The sequence below is a fragment of the Leucoraja erinacea genome, unplaced genomic scaffold (genome assembly GCF_028641065.1).
Source record: "Leucoraja erinacea ecotype New England unplaced genomic scaffold, Leri_hhj_1 Leri_1359S, whole genome shotgun sequence".
Lineage (NCBI taxonomy): Eukaryota > Metazoa > Chordata > Chondrichthyes > Rajiformes > Rajidae > Leucoraja > Leucoraja erinaceus.
Window position 1 is genome coordinate 3,166 of NW_026575626.1, and position 20,577 is coordinate 23,742.

At 49.9% G+C, this 20,577-nt stretch overlaps 1 protein-coding gene across 1 annotated transcript; it reads right to left on the minus strand.

The window, feature by feature from the left end:
* Positions 1–2,921: 2,921 nt before the first annotated feature.
* Positions 2,922–13,107, minus strand: LOC129715726 (proline-rich protein 19-like). The gene is made up of 2 exons (XM_055665579.1): positions 12,203–13,107; positions 2,922–4,443 (listed from the first exon to the last, which is right to left on the minus strand). The coding sequence occupies exons 1-2, from the start codon at positions 13,023–13,025 to the stop codon at positions 4,253–4,255; spliced, it is 1,014 nt and encodes a 337-aa protein (XP_055521554.1). The 5' UTR covers positions 13,026–13,107; the 3' UTR covers positions 2,922–4,252.
* Between the last annotated feature and the right edge of the window lie 7,470 nt (positions 13,108–20,577).

The window sequence follows — 20,577 nt, forward strand, 5'->3', positions numbered from 1 at the left end:
TGGGATGTCAGGACTGTCTTATGAAGAAAGACTGGATAGACTTGGTTTATACTCTCTAGAATTTAGGAGATTGAGAGGGGATCTTATAGAAACTTACAAAATTCTTAAGGGGTTGGACAGGCTAGATGCAGGAAGATTGTTCCCGATGTTGGGGAAGTCCAGGACAGGGGTCCACAGCTTAAGGATAAGGGGGAAATCCTTTAAAACCGAGATGAGAAGAACTTTTTTTCACACAGAGAGTGGTGAATCTCTGGAACTCTCACCCACAGAGGGTAGTCGAGGCCAGTTCATTGGCTATATTTAAGAGGGAGTTAGATGTGGCCCTTGTGGCTAAGGGGATCGGGGGGTATGGAGAGAAGGCAGGTACGGGATACTGAGTTGGATGATCAGCCATGATCATATTGACTGGTGGTGCAGGCTCGAAGGGCCGAATGGCCTACTCCTGCACCTAATTTCTATGTGTGTATATTTCTATGTATCCTCAATAAGGATTGTATCATAATTGTATAATAGTTTATTATGGATATATGTTTGTATTGTATTTATGGTGGTGGGTTCTGGATTGTTTTATTGTAGTGTAAATATTATTTTTTAATAATTGAATACATTTTTTGATTAAAAAATAAAAAAAATAAAAAAAGGTGGTGGTGGAGGTCGATACAATAGTGGTGTTTAAGATAGGCACATGGACGAGCATGAGTTCAGTTTATTGTCCCGTGTAACGGGGTACAGTGAAAACCTTTTGTTGCGTGCTAACCAGTCAGCGGAAAGACAACACATGATTACAATCGAGCCGTTTACAGATGCTGGAAAATCGAAGGTACACAAAAATGCTGGAGAATCTCAGTGGGTGCAGCAGCATCTCCGGAGCGAAGGAGGTAGACTTCATCAGTTTGAAGAAGGGTTTCGGCCCTGAATGTTGCTTATCTCCTTCGATACTGCAGCACCCACTGAGTTTCTCCAGCATTTTTGTGTACCTTCGATTTTCCAGCATCTGCAGTTCCTTCTTAAACGTCACGTGAATAATGTTTGCTGCAAGATAAAGCCAGTAAAATCCTAGGATCATCAATGAGTAGAGCATTGAGTATAGAAGTTGGGATGTAATGTTAAAATTCTACAAGGCATTGGTGAGGCCAATTCTGGAGTATGGTGTACAATTTTGGTCGCCTAATTATAGGAAGGATGTCAACAAAATAGAGAGAGTACAGAGGACATTTACTAGAATGTTGCCTGGGTTTCAGCAACTAAGTTACAGAGAAAGGTTGAACAAGTTAGGGCTTTATTCTTTGGAGCGCAGAAGGTTAAGGGGGGACTTGATAGAGGTTTTTAAAATGATGAGAGGGATAGACAGAGTTGACGTGGAAAAGCTTTTCCCACTGAGAGTAGGGAAGATTCAAACAAGGGGACATGACTTGAGAATTAAGGGACTGAAGTGTAGGGGGAACATGAGGGGGGAACTTCTTTACTCAGAGAGTGGTAGCTGTGTGGAATGAGCTTCCAGTGAAGGTGGTGGAGGCAGGTTCGTTTTTATCATTTACAAAATAAATTGGATAGTTATATGGACGGGAAGGGAATGGAGGTTATGGTCTGAGCGCAGGTATATGGGACTAGGGGAGATTATGTTTTCGGCACGGACTAGAAGGGTCGAGATGGCCTGTTTCCGTGCTGTAATTGTTATATGTTATATGGTTATATGGTAATGAGGTAGATAGTAGTTCAGGACCGCTCTCTGGTTGTGGTGGGATGGTTCAGTTGCCTGATAACAGCTGGGAAGAAACTGTCCCTGAATCTGGAGGTGTGTGTTCGTTTTCACACTTCTGTTCCTTTTGCCCAATGGGAGGGGGGAGAAGCGGGTGTGACTGGTCCTTGACGATGCTGGTGGCCTTGCCGAGGCAGCATGAGGTGTAAATGGAACTTACACCATGAGGTGTAAATGGAACTTGGCAAAAACAGGAAAGCAGACTATTATCTAAATGGTGACCGATTGGGAAAAGGGGAGATGCAGCGAGACCGGGTGTCATGGTACACCAGTCATTGAAGGTAGGCATGCAGGTGCAGCAGGCAGTAAAGAAAGCGAATGGTATGTTAGCTTTCATTGCAAAAGGATTTGAGTATAGGAGCAGGGAATTTCTACTGCAGTTGTACAGGGTCTTGGTGAGACCACACCTGGAGTATTGCGTACAGTTTTGGTCTCCAAAGCTGAGGAAGGACATTATTGCCATAGAGGGAGTGCAGAGAAGGTTCACCAGACTGATTCCTAGGATGTCAGGACTGTCTTATGAAGAAAGACTGGATAGACTTGGTTTATACTCTCTAGAATTTAGGAGATTGAGAGGGGATCTTATAGAAACGTACAAAATTCTTAAGGGGTTGGACAGGCTAGATGCAGGAAGATTGCTCCCGATGTTGGGGAAGTCCAGGACAAGGGGTCACAGCTTAAGGATAAGGGGGAAATCCTTTAAAACCGAGATGAGAAGAACCTTTTTTCACACAGAGAGTGCTGAATCTCTGGAACTCTGCCGCTGCCAGGTTCAGAGGGTAGTCGAGGCCAGTGGCCTTGTGGTTATCAGGGGGTATTTAAGAGGGAGTTAGAGTTGGATGGCCCTTGTGGCCTACTAGGGAAAGGGGGATCTGGGGTATGGAGAGAAAGTAGGCAGCAGGTGCACAGGCAGTGAAGAACTGATGGTGATGTTAGCTTTCATTGCAAAAAGGATTTGAGTATAGGAGCAGGGAGGTTCTACTGCAGTTGTACAGGGTCAGGTACTCGAAGGCTCGAAGGGCCGAATGGCCTACTCCTGGACCTAATTTCTATCTTTCTATGTAAAAAGTAGTCAATGGAAGGGTGGTTGGTTATACTGAAGCAAACTTGCTCGGCTTTGGATTGTTGGAGGAAAGCAGAGCACTGGGAGAAGACCCATGGGGTCCCGGGGAGGACGTACAAACTGTGTACAGGCAGCGCCGTTCAACAGGATGGAACCCGGGTCTCTGGCACTGTAATCATTACCATAATCATACTTTATTAAACAAGTACGTTTGGCAACATATAAGGAAATTGATTTGCCGTACAGTCATATCAATAAAAAGATTAGGTTGAATAAGTTAGGTCTTTATTCTCTGGAGCGCAGAAGGTTAAGGGGGGACCTGATAGAGGTCTTTAAAATGATGAGAGGGATAGACAGAGTTGACGTGGACAAGCTTTTCCCTTTGAGAATAGGGAAGATTCAAACAAGGGGACATGACTTCAGAATTAAGGGACAGAAGTTTAGGGGTAATATGAGGGGGAACTTCTTTACTCAGAGAGTGGTGGCGGTGTGGAATGAGCTCCCAGTGGAAGTGGTGGAGGCAGGTTCATTGGTATCATTTAAAAATAAATTTGATAGGCATATGGATGAGAAGGGAATGGAGGGTTATGGTACGAGTGCAGGCAGGTGGGACTAAGGGGAAAAAAATTTGTTCGGCATGGACTTGTAGGGCCGAGATGGCCTGTTTCCGTGCTGTAATTGTTATATGGTTATATAAACAAGACACACAAAATACACAGTGACTCCTCCACATTCCTCACTGTGATGGAAGGCGAAAAAAAGTTCAATCTTTCCCTTCTTTGTCCTCCAGCAGTCAGGGGCCTTTAACCTGCCGTTGACAGGACAATGTTGGCTCCCGTAGCTGGCGGCGAGCCTCCTCGACGGGGTGACTCTCAGCTCCCGCGTGCCGGGGCTAGTCAAACGTCATGCGGCTTTGAAGCTTCCCCACGTCGGTCTCAACCCGAGACTTTGAGCTCCTTGATGATAAAGTGCGTAGGCCACGGTCCGAGCGTCGATCCCAGGCAAGGAATCGGCTCCGATGGTAAGTTCACGCCCAAAGTCAGTCCCGAGGAAGGCTCCACGATGTTAGGCCGCAGACCGAGCGGAGATACGACCCGGATAACAATCGCATCTCCAGCAAGGTAAGAGATTGAAAAAAAGTTTTTCCCGACCCCCCACCCCCACCCCCACATAAAACAAACCGGAGAACATTAACACAAACTTTTAAACACACTTTCTTCAGTCATAGCTGACCATGGGTGTCGCCAGGGTGCTATCTTGATGGAGGACATCTGTGTGTGACTTTATTTAACGTGGGGAGACTGGTGCCACCACACGTTCCTTGACAGATCTGGGTCAGGATCCAGTGGCATGAAGTCCAAGATGACCGGAGACCCTTTTCTGCTGCATGCTTCATCCGCCTTCCCAGCTGTTGTAATGTTCCACTAAGGTCAGCCATCGTCCTCCGCCTGTTCCACCGTTGAGGTCTTGGTTGGATTGCTCTTTGTCAGAGACCTCGCCCTCAACCTTACCGCCATGGGTGGCCCTACCAGGAGCATAGCTCCAGACGGCATCGCTCTTAGGATCTCACGACCACACAAGCTTCTCCACCACGACAAGGTGACAATCCACGGAGAACACACTAAAAATTACAAACAAAATAGGAAAAGGACAGACAGCCTGTCGGCGAGGCACCCATTGATGCGCCACCCAGCTGGAAGGCAGCAACTTTGCCACTGCGCCACTGTACATTTCTATGGATTTGACTACTGTAGAATTAAAGAAATTAGAAATCTTGATCAGTTAGGCAAGTGGGCCGAGGAATGGTAAATAGAGTTTAATTCAGAGAAGCGCAAGGTGTTGCATTTGGGGAAGACAATGGAGAAGATTACGGAGAGTCGGATTGTCAAGGAAGACTCTCTCTAACTTCTACAGGTGCACAGTAGAGAGCATGCTGACCAGTTGCATCGTGGCTTGGTTCGGCAACTTGAGCGCCCTGGAGATGAAAAGACTACAAAAAGTAGTAAACACTGCCCAGTCCATCATCGGCTCTGACCTTCCTTCCATCGAGGGGATTTATCACAGTCGCTGCCTCAAAAAGGCTGGCAGTATCATCAAAGACCCACACCATCCTGGCCACACATTCATCTCCCTGCTACCTTCAGGTAGAAGGTACAGGAGCCTGAAGACTGCAACAACCAGGTTCAGGAATAGCTACTTCCCCACAGCCATCAGGCTATTAAACCTGGCTCGGACAAAACTCTGAACATTAATAACCCATTATCTGTTATTTGCACTTGATAACCATATAACCATATAACAATTACAGCACGGAAACAGGCCATCTCGGCCCTACAAGTCCGTGCCGAACAAAAATGTTTTTCCCCTTAGTCCCACCTGCCTGCACTCATACCATAACCCTCCATTCCCTTCTCATCCATATGCCTATTCAATTTATTTTTAAATGATACCAATGAACCTGCCTCCACCACTTCCGCTGGAAGCTCATTCCACACCGCTACCACTCTCTGAGTAAAGAAGTTCCCCCTCATGTTACCCCTAAACTTCTGTCCCTTAATTCTGAAGTCATGTCCTCTTGTTTGAATCTTCCCTATTCTCAAAGGGAAAAGCTTGTCCACATCAACTCTGTCTATCCCTCTCATCATTTTAAAGACCTCCATCAAGTCCCCCCTTAACATTCTGCGCTCCAGAGAATAAAGACCTAACTTATTCAACCTATCTCTGTAACTTAGTTGTTGAAACCCAGGCAACATTCTAGTAAATCTCCTCTGTACTCTCTCTATTTTGTTGACATCCTTCCTATAATTGGGCGACCAAAATTGTACACCATACTCCAGATTTGGTCTCACCAATGTTTAAGAAGGAACTGCAGATGCTGGAGAATCGAAGGTTACACAAAAAAGCTGGAGAAACTCAGTGGGTGCAGCAGCATCTATGGAGCGAAGGAAATAGGCAACGTTTTCCGGCCGAAACGTCTGAAGAAGGGTTTCGGCCCGAAACGTTGCCTATTTCCTTCGCTCAATAGATGCTGCTGCACCCGCTGAGTTTCTCCAGCTTTTTTGTGTAACCTTGGTCTCACCAATGCCTTGTACAATTTTAACATTACATCCCAGCTTCTATACTCAATGCTCTGTTGATCAGTTTATTTATTCATGTGTGTATATATTTATATTATGGTATATGGACACACTTATCTGTTTTGTAACAAATGCCTACTATGTTCTGTGTGCTGAAGCAAAGCAAGAATTTCATTGTCCTATACAGGGACACATGTCAATAAACTCACTTGAACTTGAACCAGGTCCGGGGTTTCAAAGTGAACAGTAAATCCCTGGACAGTGTTGTCGAATCGTGGGTTGAAGGAGTACAAGATCAGTTCCCTGGAAGTAGCGTTGCATGTAGATAGGGTGGAGAACAAGGCTTTGACATGCTGGCCCTCATCAGTCAGCAGTTGGGACATTATGTTACAATTGTACAAGATGTTGGTGAGGTTGCCCTTGGAGTATTGTGTTGAGTTTTGGTACAAGAACAAGGTTGTTAAGCTGGAAAGAGATAATGTTGTCAGACTCGAGGGCCTGAGCGCTCGGGAGAGATGGGCAGGCTAGGATTTTATTCCTTGGTGCACAGGAGGCTGAGGAGTGAACTTATAGGCGTGTATAAAATCATGGGAGGAATAGATGGGATGAATTCGTAGTCATTTACCCAGGGTAAGGGAATCAAAAAGCAGACGACATTGGTTTACGGTGAGAGCGGAATGATTTAATAGGAACCTGATGGGAAAGATTTAATAAGAACCTAAGAGGCAGGTTTTTCCACACAGAAGGGTGGTGGGGAATATGGAATGAGCCAGAGGAGGTACTTGAGGCAGGGACGATACAACATTTAAAAACACATTTGGACAGGTACGCTAATAGGAAGGTTTTGGAGGGATATGGCCCAAATGCAGGCAGGTGGGACAAGCGAAGATGGGGCATCCTTGTCGGCATGGACAAGTAGGCCAAAGGGCCTGTTTTGTGAACCCTGTCCAAAGCCTCCAATCCTTCCGATAATGGGGTGACCACAACTGCATACAATACTCAAAATGTGTAGGAAGGAACTGCAGATGCCGGTTTAAACCGAAGATAGACACAAAATGCTGGAGTAACTCAGCGGGACGGGCAGCATCTCTGGAGAGAAGGAATGGGTGATGTTTTGGGTCGAGACCCTTCTTCATACTTCAGAGGGAGATACATAGATAAGAATGTAAATCCTAAGGGTTTCTACAGCAATATTAATAGCAAAAGGATAACGAGGGATAAAGTTGGTCCATTAGAGAGTCAGAGTGGACAGCTATCTGCAGAGCCAAAAGAGATGGGGGAGGTATTGAACAATTTTTTTTCTTCGGTATTCACCAAGGAGAATGATATTGAATTATGTGAGGTAAGGGAAACAAGTAGAGTAGCTATGGAAACTATGAGGATCAAAGAAGAGGAAGTACTGACACTTTTGAGAAATATAAAAGTGGATAAGTCTCCAGGTCCGGACAGGATATTCCCTAGGACATTGAGGGAAGTTAGTGTAGAAATAGCAGGGGCTATGACAGAAATATTTCCAATGTCATTAAAAACGGGAATAGTGCCGGAGGATTGGCGTACTGCGCATGTTGTTCCATTGTTTAAAAAGGGGTCTAAGAGTAAACCTAGCAATTATAGACCTGTTAGATTGACATCAGTGGTGGGCAAATTAATGGAAAGGATACTTAGAGATAATATATATAAGCATCTGGATAAACAGGGTCTGATTAGGAACAGTCAACATGGATTTGTGCCTGGAAGGTCATGTTTGACTAATCTTCTTGTTTTTTTTGAAGAGGTTACTAGGGAAATTGATGAGGGTAAAGCAGTGGATGTTGTATACATGGACTTCAGTAAGGCCTTTGACAAGGTTCCTCACGGAAGGTTGGTTAAGAAGGTTCAATGGTTGGGGATTAATGGAGGAGTAGCAAGATGGATTCAACAGTGGCTGAATGGGAGATGCCAGAGAGTAATGGTGGGTGGTTGTTTGTCAGGTTGGAGGCCAGTGACTAGTGGGGTGCCACAGGGATCTGTGTTGGGTCCACTGTTGTTTGTCATGTACATCAATGATCTGGATGATGGTGTGGTAAATTGGATTAGTAAGTATGCAGATGATACTAAGATAGGTGGGGTTGTGGATAATGAAGTAGATTTTCAAAGTCTACAGAGAGATTTATGCCAGTTGGAAGAGTGGGCTGAAAGATGGCAGATGGAGTTTAATGCTGATAAGTGTGAGGTGCTACATCTTGGCAGGACAAATCAAAATAGGACGTACATGGTAAATGGTAGGGAATTGAAGAATGCAGGTGAACAGAGGGATCTGGGAATAACTGTGCACAGTTCCCTGAAAGTGGAATCTCATGTAGATAAGGTGGTAAAGAAAGCTTTTGGTGTGCTGGCCTTTATAAATCAGAGCATTGAGTATAGAAGTTGGGATGTAATGTTAAAATTGTACAAGGCATTGGTGAGGCCAATTTTGGAGTATGGTGTTCAATTTTGGTCGCCCAATTATAGGAAGGATGTCAACAAAATAGAGAGAGTACAGAGGAGATTTACTAGAATGTTGCCTGGGTTTCAGCAACTAAGTTACAGAGAAAGGTTGAACAAGTTAGGGCTTTATTCTTTGGAGCGCAGAAGGTTAAGGGGGGACTTGATAGAGGTTTTTAAGATGATGAAAGGGATAGACAGAGTTGACGTGGATAAGCTTTTCCCACTGAGAGTTGGGAAGATTCAAACAAGGGGACATGACTTGAGAATTAAGGGACAGAAGTTTAGGGGTAACATGAGGGAGAACTTCTTTACTCAGAGAGTGGTGGCTGTGTGGAATGAGCTTCCAGTGAAGGTGGTGGAGGCAGGTTCGTTTTTATCATTTAAAAATAAATTTGATAGTTATATGGACGGGAAAGGTATGGAGGGTTATGGTCTGAACGCAGGTGTATGGGACTAGGGGAGAATACGTGTTCGGCATGGACTAGAAGGGTCGAGATGGCCTGTTTCCATGCTGTAATTGTTATATGGTTATATGGTTATAAAGTCAAAACAGGGCAAAGGGAATGTGGACCAAGGAAAATGTGGAATAGATGATTGTTAGCTCGGAGAAGCAATCAGAGATAAAATGTAGTCAGAGACAGTAATATTGGTCGGAGAACTGGGAAGGGGGAGGGATGGAGAGAGAGAGAAAGCAAGGGTTACTTGAAGTTAGAGAAGTCAATGTTCATACTGCTGGGGTGTAAGCTGCCCAAGTGAAATATGAGGTGCTGTTCCTCCAATTTGTAATTTGACTCCCCCGACATCGGGAACATTTTTCCGAATCAGTCCAGAACCAGGGGTCACAGTTTAAGAATAAGGGGTCGGCTATTTAGGATTGAGATGAGGAAAAACGTTTTCACCTGGAGAGATGTGAATCTGTGGGATTCTCTGCCACAGAAGGCAGTGGAGGCCGATACACTGGATGTTTTCAAGAGAGAGTTAGATTTAACTATTAGGGCTAACGGAATCAAGGGATATGGGGAGAAAGCAGAAACATGGTATTGATTGTGGATGATCAGCCAATGGCGGTGCTGCCCCGAAGGGCCGAATGGCCTACTCCTCCTATTTTCTATGTAAGGGTGGACCTCATTGAAACCAATAATGAACAGCCTGAATAGAGTGGATGTGGGGAAGATGTTTCCAATAGTGGGAGAGGCTAGGACCAGAGGAAGCAGCCTCAGAATAAACCTTTACAATGGAGATGAGGAGGAATTTCTTTCATCAGATGGTTTTGAATCTGTGGAATTCATTGCCACAGACGGCCGTGGAGGTCATATTAAAGTGGAGATTGATTCGTTCATGATTAGTAAGGGAGTCTGTTATGGGAAGAAGGCAGGAGAATGGGGTGGAGAGGGAATGATGGATCAGCCATGATTGAATGGCGGATTAGACTCGATGGGCCAAATGGCCTGATTCTGATCCTATGACAGGAACTTAGCGAGAGGGTGGTGAATCTGTGGAATTCATTGCCACAGACTATCGTGGAGGCCAAGACATTGGGTGGAGGAGATTGATAGGTGCTTGATTAGTCAGGCAGTCAAAGGTTGGAGAATGGAGAGAGAGAAAGATAGATCAGCCACGATTGAATGGTGGAGTAGACTCCATGGGCCGAATAACCTAAATTCTGCTCCAATGTCTTATGGTCTAGGTAACCTTCCGCACTTTAACAAGGGCTGCAGGCCTTACAGCGCCAGAGACCCGGGTTCCCATCTTGACTACGGGTGCTGTCTGTACGGAGTTTGCACGCTAGGCGGCACGACTCTCGTCAGCAGCGGCCTCTGCAGCCCGCCTGCGTTTTTTTTATTTTTTGTCTAGGTTTTTATGTAGTTTTTGTTATTTTTTTGTTGGGGTGTGTGTGTGGGGGGGGGGTTGGGGGAGGGATGGGGCAACTTTTAAATCTCTCCCTGCACGGGAGACCCGACCTTTTCTTTGTCGGGTCTCCGTTGTAGTTGGGGCTGCAACGAGGAGCGGCCTCCAACAGGAAGACCGGGGGCTCTGGTGCCGACGACTCACCTCACCGTCGCGGAGCTGGCCGAGTCCGGAGCGGGTGGAGCGGTGGTGGAGCGCTGCTGCTGCTGCGGCCCGACCTCCGGAGATTCGGAGGCTGAAACTGCGGGTCTGGCGGACGGCGGCACCGGGAGCCCGCGGGTCCCTGGAGGGAGACCGCTTTTCAGGGCTCGTGCAACAGGCGACTTCTCCCGCCCGAGTTGCGGGGTCGAAGAGCTCCTGGAGCGGGGCCTTACAGCACCGCCCCACGCGGCTTGGAATGGCCGCGGGACTCTGCGAGCGCCCGCCGGGGGCTCCAACATCAAGACCCGGTGTGCGACCTTGCATCACCCGGCGTGGCTTTAATGGCCGCGGGACAATCGCCATCGCCAGCCGGGGGCTTCAACTTTGACTCTGACATCGGGGGGGGGGGAGTGCAGTGGAGAGATAAGTTTTTTGGCCTTCCATCACAGCAATGTGATGGATGTTTATGTAAATTATGTTGTGTCTTGGGTCTATTTGTTTGTAGTGTATGGCTGCAGAAACGTCATTTCGTTTGGACCTCAAGGGGTCCAAATGACAAATAAATTGAATCTTGAATCTTCTCTCCGTGACCAGCGTAGGTTTGCTCCGAAATGTTCGGTTTCCTCCCACACGCCAAAGACGTGCAGGTTTGTAGGTTAATTGGCTTGGTCTACGTGTAAATTGTCCCTAGTGTGTGTAGGATAGTGTTAATGTGTTGTGATCGCTGGTCGACGTGAACAAAACAAAAACTAATATCATCGTCTATGTCTCTCGTTTTCCTTTCCCCATGACTCGCCGTCTGAAGAAAGGGTCCCGACCCGAAACATCACCCATCCCTTTTCTCCAGAGATGCTGTGTGTTGCCAAGCTTTCCGTGTCTGGACTACCTGTCCCCTCCACTGGTCCGCTCTCACCCCCCCCACCAACCAACACACACAGAGCTGCTCCCTGGCAAAGAGGGCACTGTGGTATTCTTTTGGGGCAGAATTCTTTTATTCTTCTTTTAGGAAGAATAAAACGGACATGGTACCATTGATTATCAGAGGGGACTATGTGGAGAGGGTGGCGGATTTCCGCTTCCTGGGAATCCATATTGAGGAGGACCTGACGTGGAGCGTGAACACCACTGCGCTGCTGAAAAAGGTCCAGCAGAGACTGCACTTCCTTAGGGTGCTCAGGAAGAATAACATCACTCAGAGACTGCTGCTGTCCTTTTATCGGTGCTCCATTGAGAGCATACTGACATACTGTGTATTCGTGTGGTACACCAGCTGCACAGCGGCTCGGAGGAAAGCGCTCCAGAGGGCCATTGACAACGCCCAGAGGATTGTCGGCTGCCCTCTCCTTACCTTGGAGGACTTACACAGTTCCCGCTGCATCAAAAAATCCCAGAGTATCATAAAGGACATTTCCCACCCCGGACACTCCCTGTTTGAACTGTTGCCGTCAGGCAGACGGCACAGATCTACAAGGACAAGGACAAACAGACAAACAGTTTTTACCCCACTGCTATAAAAGCACTAAATGTAGCCGCCAAGGAACGCAGGGGCGATACATACTAAGGGACTGTGGTACACTGTGAAATCGACAGAAGGATGGAGGGTTGGGTGTTTATGCGTGCTATTTTCGTGATATTTATTTTAGTTGTTTATCTTTTAATATTTTATCTTGTATGTATCGTTAGCTTTTAGAAATGTTTGAATGGTGCACTGACTGGCTGACATTTTTAAATTTTGTTGTACATGGTTCATGTTACAATGACAATAAAGAAACTATTCTATTCTCTCACCTGCCGGAAGCCAGGTCCCCGGCTGCCCCCCGTGCCGCTCCACCAGGATGTCGATCAGTTGCCGCTGCGTGTTGTGCACCAGGTTTTGCCCGGGGAACAGTCGGTGGGGTTTTAAGGTCCTGACGAGTCTCTGGGCCAGGTCGGCGGTGGGCGGTGGCGGTGGGACCTCCTGCCTCGTCGGTTCTGGGTGCCGTTGGCCGCCCGTCTCCACCGGCGCAGTGTTGCGGTGGTTGTCTCCCAGCGGCGTGCAAGGTTCGTGCCGCTGCGGGGAAGCCGTGGTCCCCGCCTGCGCGGGCGTGCAGCTCCGGTCCTGCACTGCGTCTGTCGCTACCACAGCTGCCGGCTCCTGGGAGCGTTCTCGTACCGGCTGCCCCTTCAACAGCCGCTCGATGTCGAGGGACTTGACCTCTTTGTTGAAGATCCCCATGTGCTGGGTGAGTCTGTTCTGCGTTATAAGCCAGCCAGGGTTGAGGGAGGGTTTGGGGACGGGCGCCCGGCGGCTGCCGACAGCTCTGCGGTGACTCTGGTCAGTGGCAGGCACGGCCTGGGCTAGGCGGGCTGGGGCCTTGCACCGAAACAGCTTCTCCACCACCTTCTTGCCAAATTTTGCCCGGTTCAGCTCCCTCCTGGTCTTCTTGCGTTTGACTTTGACGACCGTGTTCTGAGGGTCGCCGGCCTTCGGCGACTCCTGGGCCTGGCGGGAGGTTGTGGCCGCGGTGTGCGAACGGTGCTTTTCCTTCGGCTCGCCCAGCACCGCCTGGAAGTAGCGCAGAATCCTGGTCCTGTTGCGCTTTTGCTGGCACTGGTCACTCATGGCCACCATCACTGTCTCAGCCCCTGCAATAGAGTCGTACAGTTATCCAGTCATCAAGTTTAGTTCAGAGATACAGCATGGATACAGGCCCTTCAGCCCACCAGCGATCCCCACACACTAATACTATCCTACACACACTGGGGACAATTGACATTCATACCAAGCCAATAAAGATCTCAAAGAAAATCTGCACAGGTCACGCACGGGGAGAAGGTACAAACTCGACAGCACCCGTAGTCGGGACATTATATTTTGGAGTTGCTCGTTCTACACTGGCTCGTCTCCAGTTGGTTCAGAATGCTGCTGCTCGCCGTTTAACAGGGACTCGAAAGAGGGAGCACATATCGCCAATTCTGGCCTCCTTACACTGGCTCCCGGTGCACTTTCGAGTTCATTTTAAGATACTGTTATTTGTTTTTAAATCTCTGAATGGGCTCGCCCCGCCTTACCTCTCTGAGCTTCTCCACCCACACGCTCCTGCCCGGTCCCTCAGGTCAGCTGGTCAGCTGCTCCTGGAGGTACCGAGGTCTAATCGGAGGCTCAGAGGGGATAGAGCCTTATCTGTTGCTGCTCCGGCACTCTGGAACACCCTGCCGTTGCACATCAGACAGGCCCCCTCACTGTCCATCTTCAAATCCAGTGTTAAAACACATTTGTACTCCCTGGCTTTTGACCTGCCTGAGACTTTGCTTCTGTTTGTGGTGTTTTTAATGTTTCTTTATTTTACATGTCTTTTCCTACTATTTCTTTTGATTGTTATTTTTGGTGTGTATTAACTTTTTTGTCAATGATTAGTGATGTACAGCACTTTGTTGCAGCTATGTTTGTTTTTAAAGTGCTCTATAAATAAAATTATTATTATTATTATTATTTTAGAGTCATTGAGTTTAGTTTAGAGATACAGTGGAGTAGCAGGCCCTTCGGCCCACCAGCGATCCCTATCCTACACACACTGGGGACAATTGACATTTATACCAAGCCATTAACCCACAGGGTGGGAGATTGCAACCTTCAGGTAGTCCGCCCTGTATCGACGAATGCAATCAATCTGGTGTGCAAAATAGAAACAAAGAAACATAGAAAATAGGTGCAGGAGGAGGCCATTCAGCCCTTCGAGTCAGCACCGCCATTCATTGTGATCAGGGCTGATCGTCCCCTATCAATAACCCGTGCCTGCCTTCTCCCCATATCCCTTGACTCCACTAATAGAAACATAGAAAATAAAGGTGCAGGAGGAGGTCATTCGGCCCCAATCAAATAAGATCAAATAGAACAAGTTGTCCTACAACTTTAGGCTGTGCATGCCATACGCAAGAAGAAGACGTTTAACCCACAAACCTCTACATCTTTTTTTTTTTTTTTTTTTTTTTTAAATATAGCCAATGAACTGGCCTCAACTACCCTCTGTGGCAGAGAGTTCCAGAGAGTATAAACCAAGTCTATCCAGTCTTTCTTCATAAGACAGTCCTGACATCCCAGGAATCAGTCTGGTGAACCTTCTCTGCACTCCCTCTATGGCAATAATGTCCTTCCTAAGATTTGGAGACCAAAACTGTACGCAATACTCCAGGTGTGGTCTCACCAAGACCCTGTACAATTGCAGTAGAACCTCCCTGCTCCTATACTCAAATCCTTTTGCTATGAAAGCTAACATACCATTCGCTTTCTTCACTGCCTGCTGCACCTGCATGCCTACTTTCAATGACTGGTGTACCATGACACCCAGGTCTCGCTGCATCTCCCCTTTTCCTAATCGGCCACCTTTTAGATAATAGTCTGCTTTCCTGTTTTTGCCACCAAAATGGATAACCTCACATTTATCCACATGATACTGAATTTGCCAAACATTTTCCCACTCACCCAGCCTATCCAAGTCACCTTGCAGTCTCCTAGCATCCTCCTCACAGCTAACACTGCCCCCCAGCTTAGTGTCATCCGCAAACTTGGAGATATTGCCTTCAATTCCCTCATCCAGATCATTAATATATATTGTAAATAGCTGGGGTCCCAGCACTGAGCCTTGCGGTACCCCCACTAGTCACTGCCTGCAATTGTGAAAAGGACCCGTTTACTCCTACTCTTTGCTTCCTGTTTGCCAGCCAGTTCTCTATCCACATCAATACTGAACCCCCAATGTTGTGTGCTTTAAGTTTGTATACTAATCTCTTATGTGGGACCTTGTCGAAAGCCTTCTGGAAGTCCAGATACACCACATCCACTGGTTCTCCCCTATCCACGCTACTAGTTACATCCTCAGTACTGGGACCCCAGCTATTTACAATATATATTAATGATCTGGATGAGGGAATTGAAGGCAATATCACCAAGTTTGCGGATGACACTAAGCTGGGGGGCAGTGTTAGGTGTGAGGATGCTAGGAGACTGCAAGGTGACTTGGATAGGCTGGGTGAGTGGGCAAATGTTTGGCAGATGCAGTATAATGTGGATAAATGTGAGGTTATCCATTTTGGTGGCAAAAACGGGAAAGCAGATTATTATCTAAATGGTGGCCGATTGGGAAAGGGGGAGATGCAGCGAGACCTGGGTGTCATGGTACACCAGTCATTGAAGGTAGGCATGCAGGTGCAGCAGGCAGTAAAGAAAGCGAATGGTATGTTGGCTTTCATAGCAAGAGGATTTGAGTATAGGAGCAGGGAGGTTCTACTGCAGTTGTACAGGGTCTTGGTGAGACCACACTTGGAGTATTGCGTGCAGTTTTGGTCTCCAAATCTGAGGAAGGACATTATTGCCATTGAGGGAGTGCAGAGAAGGTTCACCAGACTGATTCCTGGGATGTCAGGACTGTCTTATTAAGAAAGACTGGATAGACTTGGTTTATACTCTCTAGAATTTAGGAGATTGAGAGGGGATCTTATAGAAACTTACAAAATTCTTAAGGGGTTGGACAGGCTAGATGCAGGAAGATTGTTCCCGATGTTGGGGAAGTCCAGGACAAGGGGTCACAGCTTAAGGATAAGGGGGAAATCCTTTAAAACCGAGATGAGGAGAAACTTTTTTCACACAGAGAGTGGTGAATCTCTGGAACTCTCTGCCGCAGAGGGTAGTTGAGGCCAGTTCATTGGCTATATTTAAGAGGGAGTTAGATGTGGCCCTTGTGGCTAAGGGGATCAGAGGGTATGGAGAGAAGGCAGGTACGGGATACTGAGTTGGATGATCAGCCATGATCATATTGAATGGCGGTGCAGGCTCGAAGGGCCGAATGGCCTGCTCCTGCACCTAATTTCTATGTTTCTATGTTTCTATGAAAAATTCTATAAGATTCGTCTCCTGATAACTAATACTCTGTAATCCAGGCAGTATTCTGGTCAACCTGTTCTACACCCTCTCCAAAGCCTCCACATCCTTCCTGTAATGGGGCAACCAGTGGTAGAGTTGATGCTCACAGCATCAGAGAACCCAGTTCCAACCTGACCTGAACTACTATCTTGGTGACCCTCGGACTATCCTTGATTGGACTTTGCTGACTTTACCTTGCACTAAACATTATTCCCCTATCCTGAAGAAGGGCCTCAACCCGAAATGTCACCCATTCCTTCTCTCCATAGAAGTTGCCTGTCCTACTGAGTTACTCCAGCATTTTGTATCTATCTTTGGTTTAAACCAGCATCTGCAGTTTCTTCTCACACATTCCCTTATCCTGTATCTGTGCACTGTAAACGTGCCAATTGTAATCATATGCCGTCTTTCCATTGACTGGTTAGATTTAGCTCTGAGGGCTAACTGAATCAAGAGATAGGGGAAAAGGCAGGAACAGGGTATTGATTGTGGATGATCAGCCATGATCATATTGAATGGCGGTGCTGGCCCTCTGTCCCCACCCCTTCTCCCCGTTTTCCCCCCCCCCCCCCCTCTCCTCCCCGTCCCCAACCCCTCTCACTGTCCCCATCCTTATCCCCTCTCCCCGTCCCCATCCCTATCCCCTCCTCTCCCCACCCCCTCTCCCTGTCCCCGTCCCCTATCACTGTCCCCACCCACTCTCCCTCTCTGTCCCCCCCACCCCCTCTCCCTGTCCCCCACCCCCCACTCCCTGTCCCCCCCTCTCCTCTCCCTGTCCCCACCCCTGTCCGTACCCCTCTCCCTGTCCCCACCCCCCTCTCCCTGTCCCTGTGCCCACCCCCTCCCCCCCCCCTGTCCCCACCCCCTCCCCCTCTCCCCTCCCCCTCTCTCCCTGTCCCCCCACCCTCTCTCCCTGTCCCCCCCCCCCCCTCCCCCTCTCCCTGTCCCCCCCCCCCTCTCCCTGTCCCCACCCCCTCTCCCTTCCTGTCCCCACCCCTCCCCCCTCCCTGTCCCCACCCTCTCTCCCTTTCCCCCCACCCCCTCTCCCCTCTCCCTCTCCCTGTCGCCTCCCCCTCTCCCTGTCCCCTCCCCCTCTTCCCTGTCCCCCCTTTTTTTCCTTCTCTCTCCCTGTCCCTTTTCCCTCCTCCCTCTCCCTTCTCCCCCCCCCTCTCCCTGTCCCCTCTCCCTCTCCCTTTTCCCTTCCCTCTCTCCCTGTCCTCTCCCTCTTCTCTCCCTCTCCCCTCTCTCCTCTCCCTTTCCTCCCCCTCGCCCTCTCTTTCTCTCTCCCCTCCCCTCCCCCTCCCTCTCTCCCTCTCTCTTCTTCCCTTTTTTTCTCCTGTCCCCACTTTCCCCCCTCTCTCCCTGTCCCCTCTTCTTCTCCCTCTCTCTCCCCCTCTCTCTTTGTCCCCTCTCTCCTCTCTCTTCTTCCCCTCCCTCTCCTCCCTCCTTCTTTTCCCCCCTCCCTGTCCTCCTTCTCCCCCTCCCTCTCTCTCCCCTCTCCCCTTCCCCCCTCCCCTTTCCCTCCCCTCTCCCTCTCCCTCCCCTCTCTCTTTCCTCCCTCCTCTCTCCTCCTCTCCCTCCCCTCTCCCTCTCTCCCCCCTCCCCCCCCTCCCTCTCCTCTCCTCTCCCTCCCCCCTCTCCTTCCCTCTCCTCCTCTCTCTCTCCCCTCTCTCCTTTCTCCTCCCCTCTCCCTCTCCCTCTCTCCTCTCCCTTCCTCTCTCCCTTTCTCCCTCTCCCCTCTCCCTTTTTGTCTTTCTCCCTCTGTTCTTCTCCTTTCTCCCCTCTCCCCTCCCTTCTTCCTCTTTCTCCCCTCCCCCCTCCCCCCTCTCCCTTCCCCTCTTTTCCCCTCCTCCCTCTCCCCTCCCTTTCTCTCCCCTCTCTCTCTCCCTCTCTCTCTCCTTCTCTCTCTCTGTCTCCCTCCTTCTCCCCCTCTCCCCCTCGTCTCTCTCCTCCACTCCCTTCTCCCCTCCTCCCCCCCCTTCCTCCCCTCTTCTCTCCCCTCCTCCCTCTCTCTCTTCCCTCTCCCCACTCCTCTCGCTCCCCTCCTCTCTCTCTCCCCTCTCTCTTCTCTCTCTCTTCCTCGGTTCTTCTCCCCCTTCTCCCCTCCTCTCCTCCCTCTGTTCTTCTCTCTCTTTTTCTCTTCCTCTCCTCCTTCTCCTCCCTCTCCCCTCTCTTCCTCCTTCTCTTCTCTCCTCTCTCCCTCCCTCCTTTTCTCCCTTCTCCCTCTCCCTCTCCCCTCTCCTCCCCCTCTCTCCCTCTCCCCTCCCCCTCCCCCTTTCCCCTCTCCCCCTCTCCCTTTCCCTCCCCCTCCTTTCTTCTCTCCCCCCCTCTCTCTCTCTTCTCCTCCCTCTTCTTCTCCCCTTCCTTTCCCTCTTTTTCTTGTCCCTCCCTTCTTTTCTCTCCCTCTCTCTCCTTCCTCTCCTTCCCCTCCTCTCCCCCTTCCCCTCTCCCCTCCCTCTCTCTCTCTTCCCTCTCCTCTCTCTTCTCCCCCTCTCCCTCTCCCTCTCCCCTCCCTCTCCCCTCCTCCTCTCTTCTCTTTCTCCCCCCCCTTCTCTCCCCTTCCCCTCTCTCTCTCCTTTATTCTCTCTCCCCTCCCCCTCTTCCTCTACTCCCTCCCTCCCTCCTTCCTCCCTCCCCTCTTCTCCCCTTTTTCTCCTCCTCTCCTTTTCTTCTCTTCTCCTCTCCTTCTCCCTCTGTCCCTTTCCCCTCTCTCTTTTCCCTCTCCCTGTCCTCTCCCCCTCTCCCTCTCCCTTCTCCCTCTCTCCTCTCTTCCCTCCCCTCCTCTTCCCCTCTTCTCTCCCTCTCTCTCTCTCCCTCTCCCTTTTCCCCCTCCTCTTTCTTCTTCTCCTCTCCTCTCTCTCCCTCTTCCTCCCTCCCCTTCCTCCTTCCCCCCTGCCTTCTTCTTTCTTCTCTCTCCCTCCCTCCCTTTTCTCTCCTTTCCCTCTCTTTTCCTCTTCCTCTCTCCGTCCCTCCCTCTCCCCCTCCCCTCCCCCTTTTCTCCCCTCCCCCTCCCCTCCCTCTCTCCCTGTTCCCCTCCCCCTCCCTCCTCTCCCTTCCCTCCCCCTCCTCCCCTCCTCTGTCCCTCCTCTTTTCCTCCTTCTCTCTTCTCCCTTCTCTCTTTCTCCCCTCCCCCTCCCTCTCCCTTCCCCTCTCCCCTCCCCTTCTCCTCCTCCTCTCCCCCTGCTCCCTTTCTCCCTCTCCTTTCTTTCTCCCTCCCCTCTCCCTCCCTCCTCTCTCTCCTCCTCCCTTTCCCCTCCCTCCCCTCCCTCTCCCTCTCTTTCCTCTTCCCTAGTCTGTCCTTCTCCCCTTCTCCTTCTTCCCCCCCTCCTTCTTCCCTCTTTCCTCTTCCCTCCCCTCCCTCCCTTCTTCTCCCCCTCTCCCGGTCCCCTCTCCTCTCCTTTTCCCCCCTCCCTCCCTCCTCCCTTCTCCTCTCTCCCTCCTCCCCTCTCCCCCTCCCTTTATTTCTTCCCCTCTCCCATTCCCCCTTTCCCCTCTCCCTCCCTTCTCTTTCTGTCCCTCCCTCTCCCCTTTCTCCTCCTCCTCTCCCCTCCCCCTCCCCTCCTTCCTCCCCTCTCCTTCTCCTCTCCCTGTTCCCTCTCCTCCTCCCCTTCCCTCCTTCTCTCCTCTCTCCTCTCCTCCTGTTTCTCTCTCCCCTCTTCTTTCTCTCCTCCTCTCCCCCTCTCCCCCCTCTTTCTCTCCCCTTTCCTCTCTCTTCTCCCCTTCTTCTTCTCCTCTTCTTCTCTCCCTCTGTCTCTTCTCCCTTCTCCTCCCTGTTCCCCTCTGCCCCCTCTTTCCCTCCTCTCTTCCCCCTTCCTTTCTTTCTCCCTCTCCTCCCCCCCTCTCTCTCTCCCTCCCTTCTCTCCCTGTCCCCTCCCCCTCTCCCTGTTTCTGTCTTTCCTCTCCTCTCCTACTCCCTCCTCTTCTTCTTCCTGTTTCCCTCCCCTTTCTCCTCTCCCCTCCCTCTCTCTCCCTGTCCTTTCTCTCTCACCTTTCCCCTCTCCCTCCTCCCTCCCCTCTCCTGTCCCCTCTCCCTCTCCCTGTCCCCTCTTTCCCTCGTCCCTCTCCTTTCTCCCTCTCTCCCCCTCTTCTTCCCTTCTCCTCTCTGTCCCCCCCCCCTCTCCCCTCTCCTCTCCTCCTTTTCTCTCTCGTCTCCTCTTCCTCTCTCCCTCTCTTCCTCTCTCCCTCTCTCCCCCCCCCTTCCCTGTCCTCACCTCCCTCTTTCTTCTCCCTCTCTCCTCCTCCCTCCCTCTCTTTCTCTCCTCTC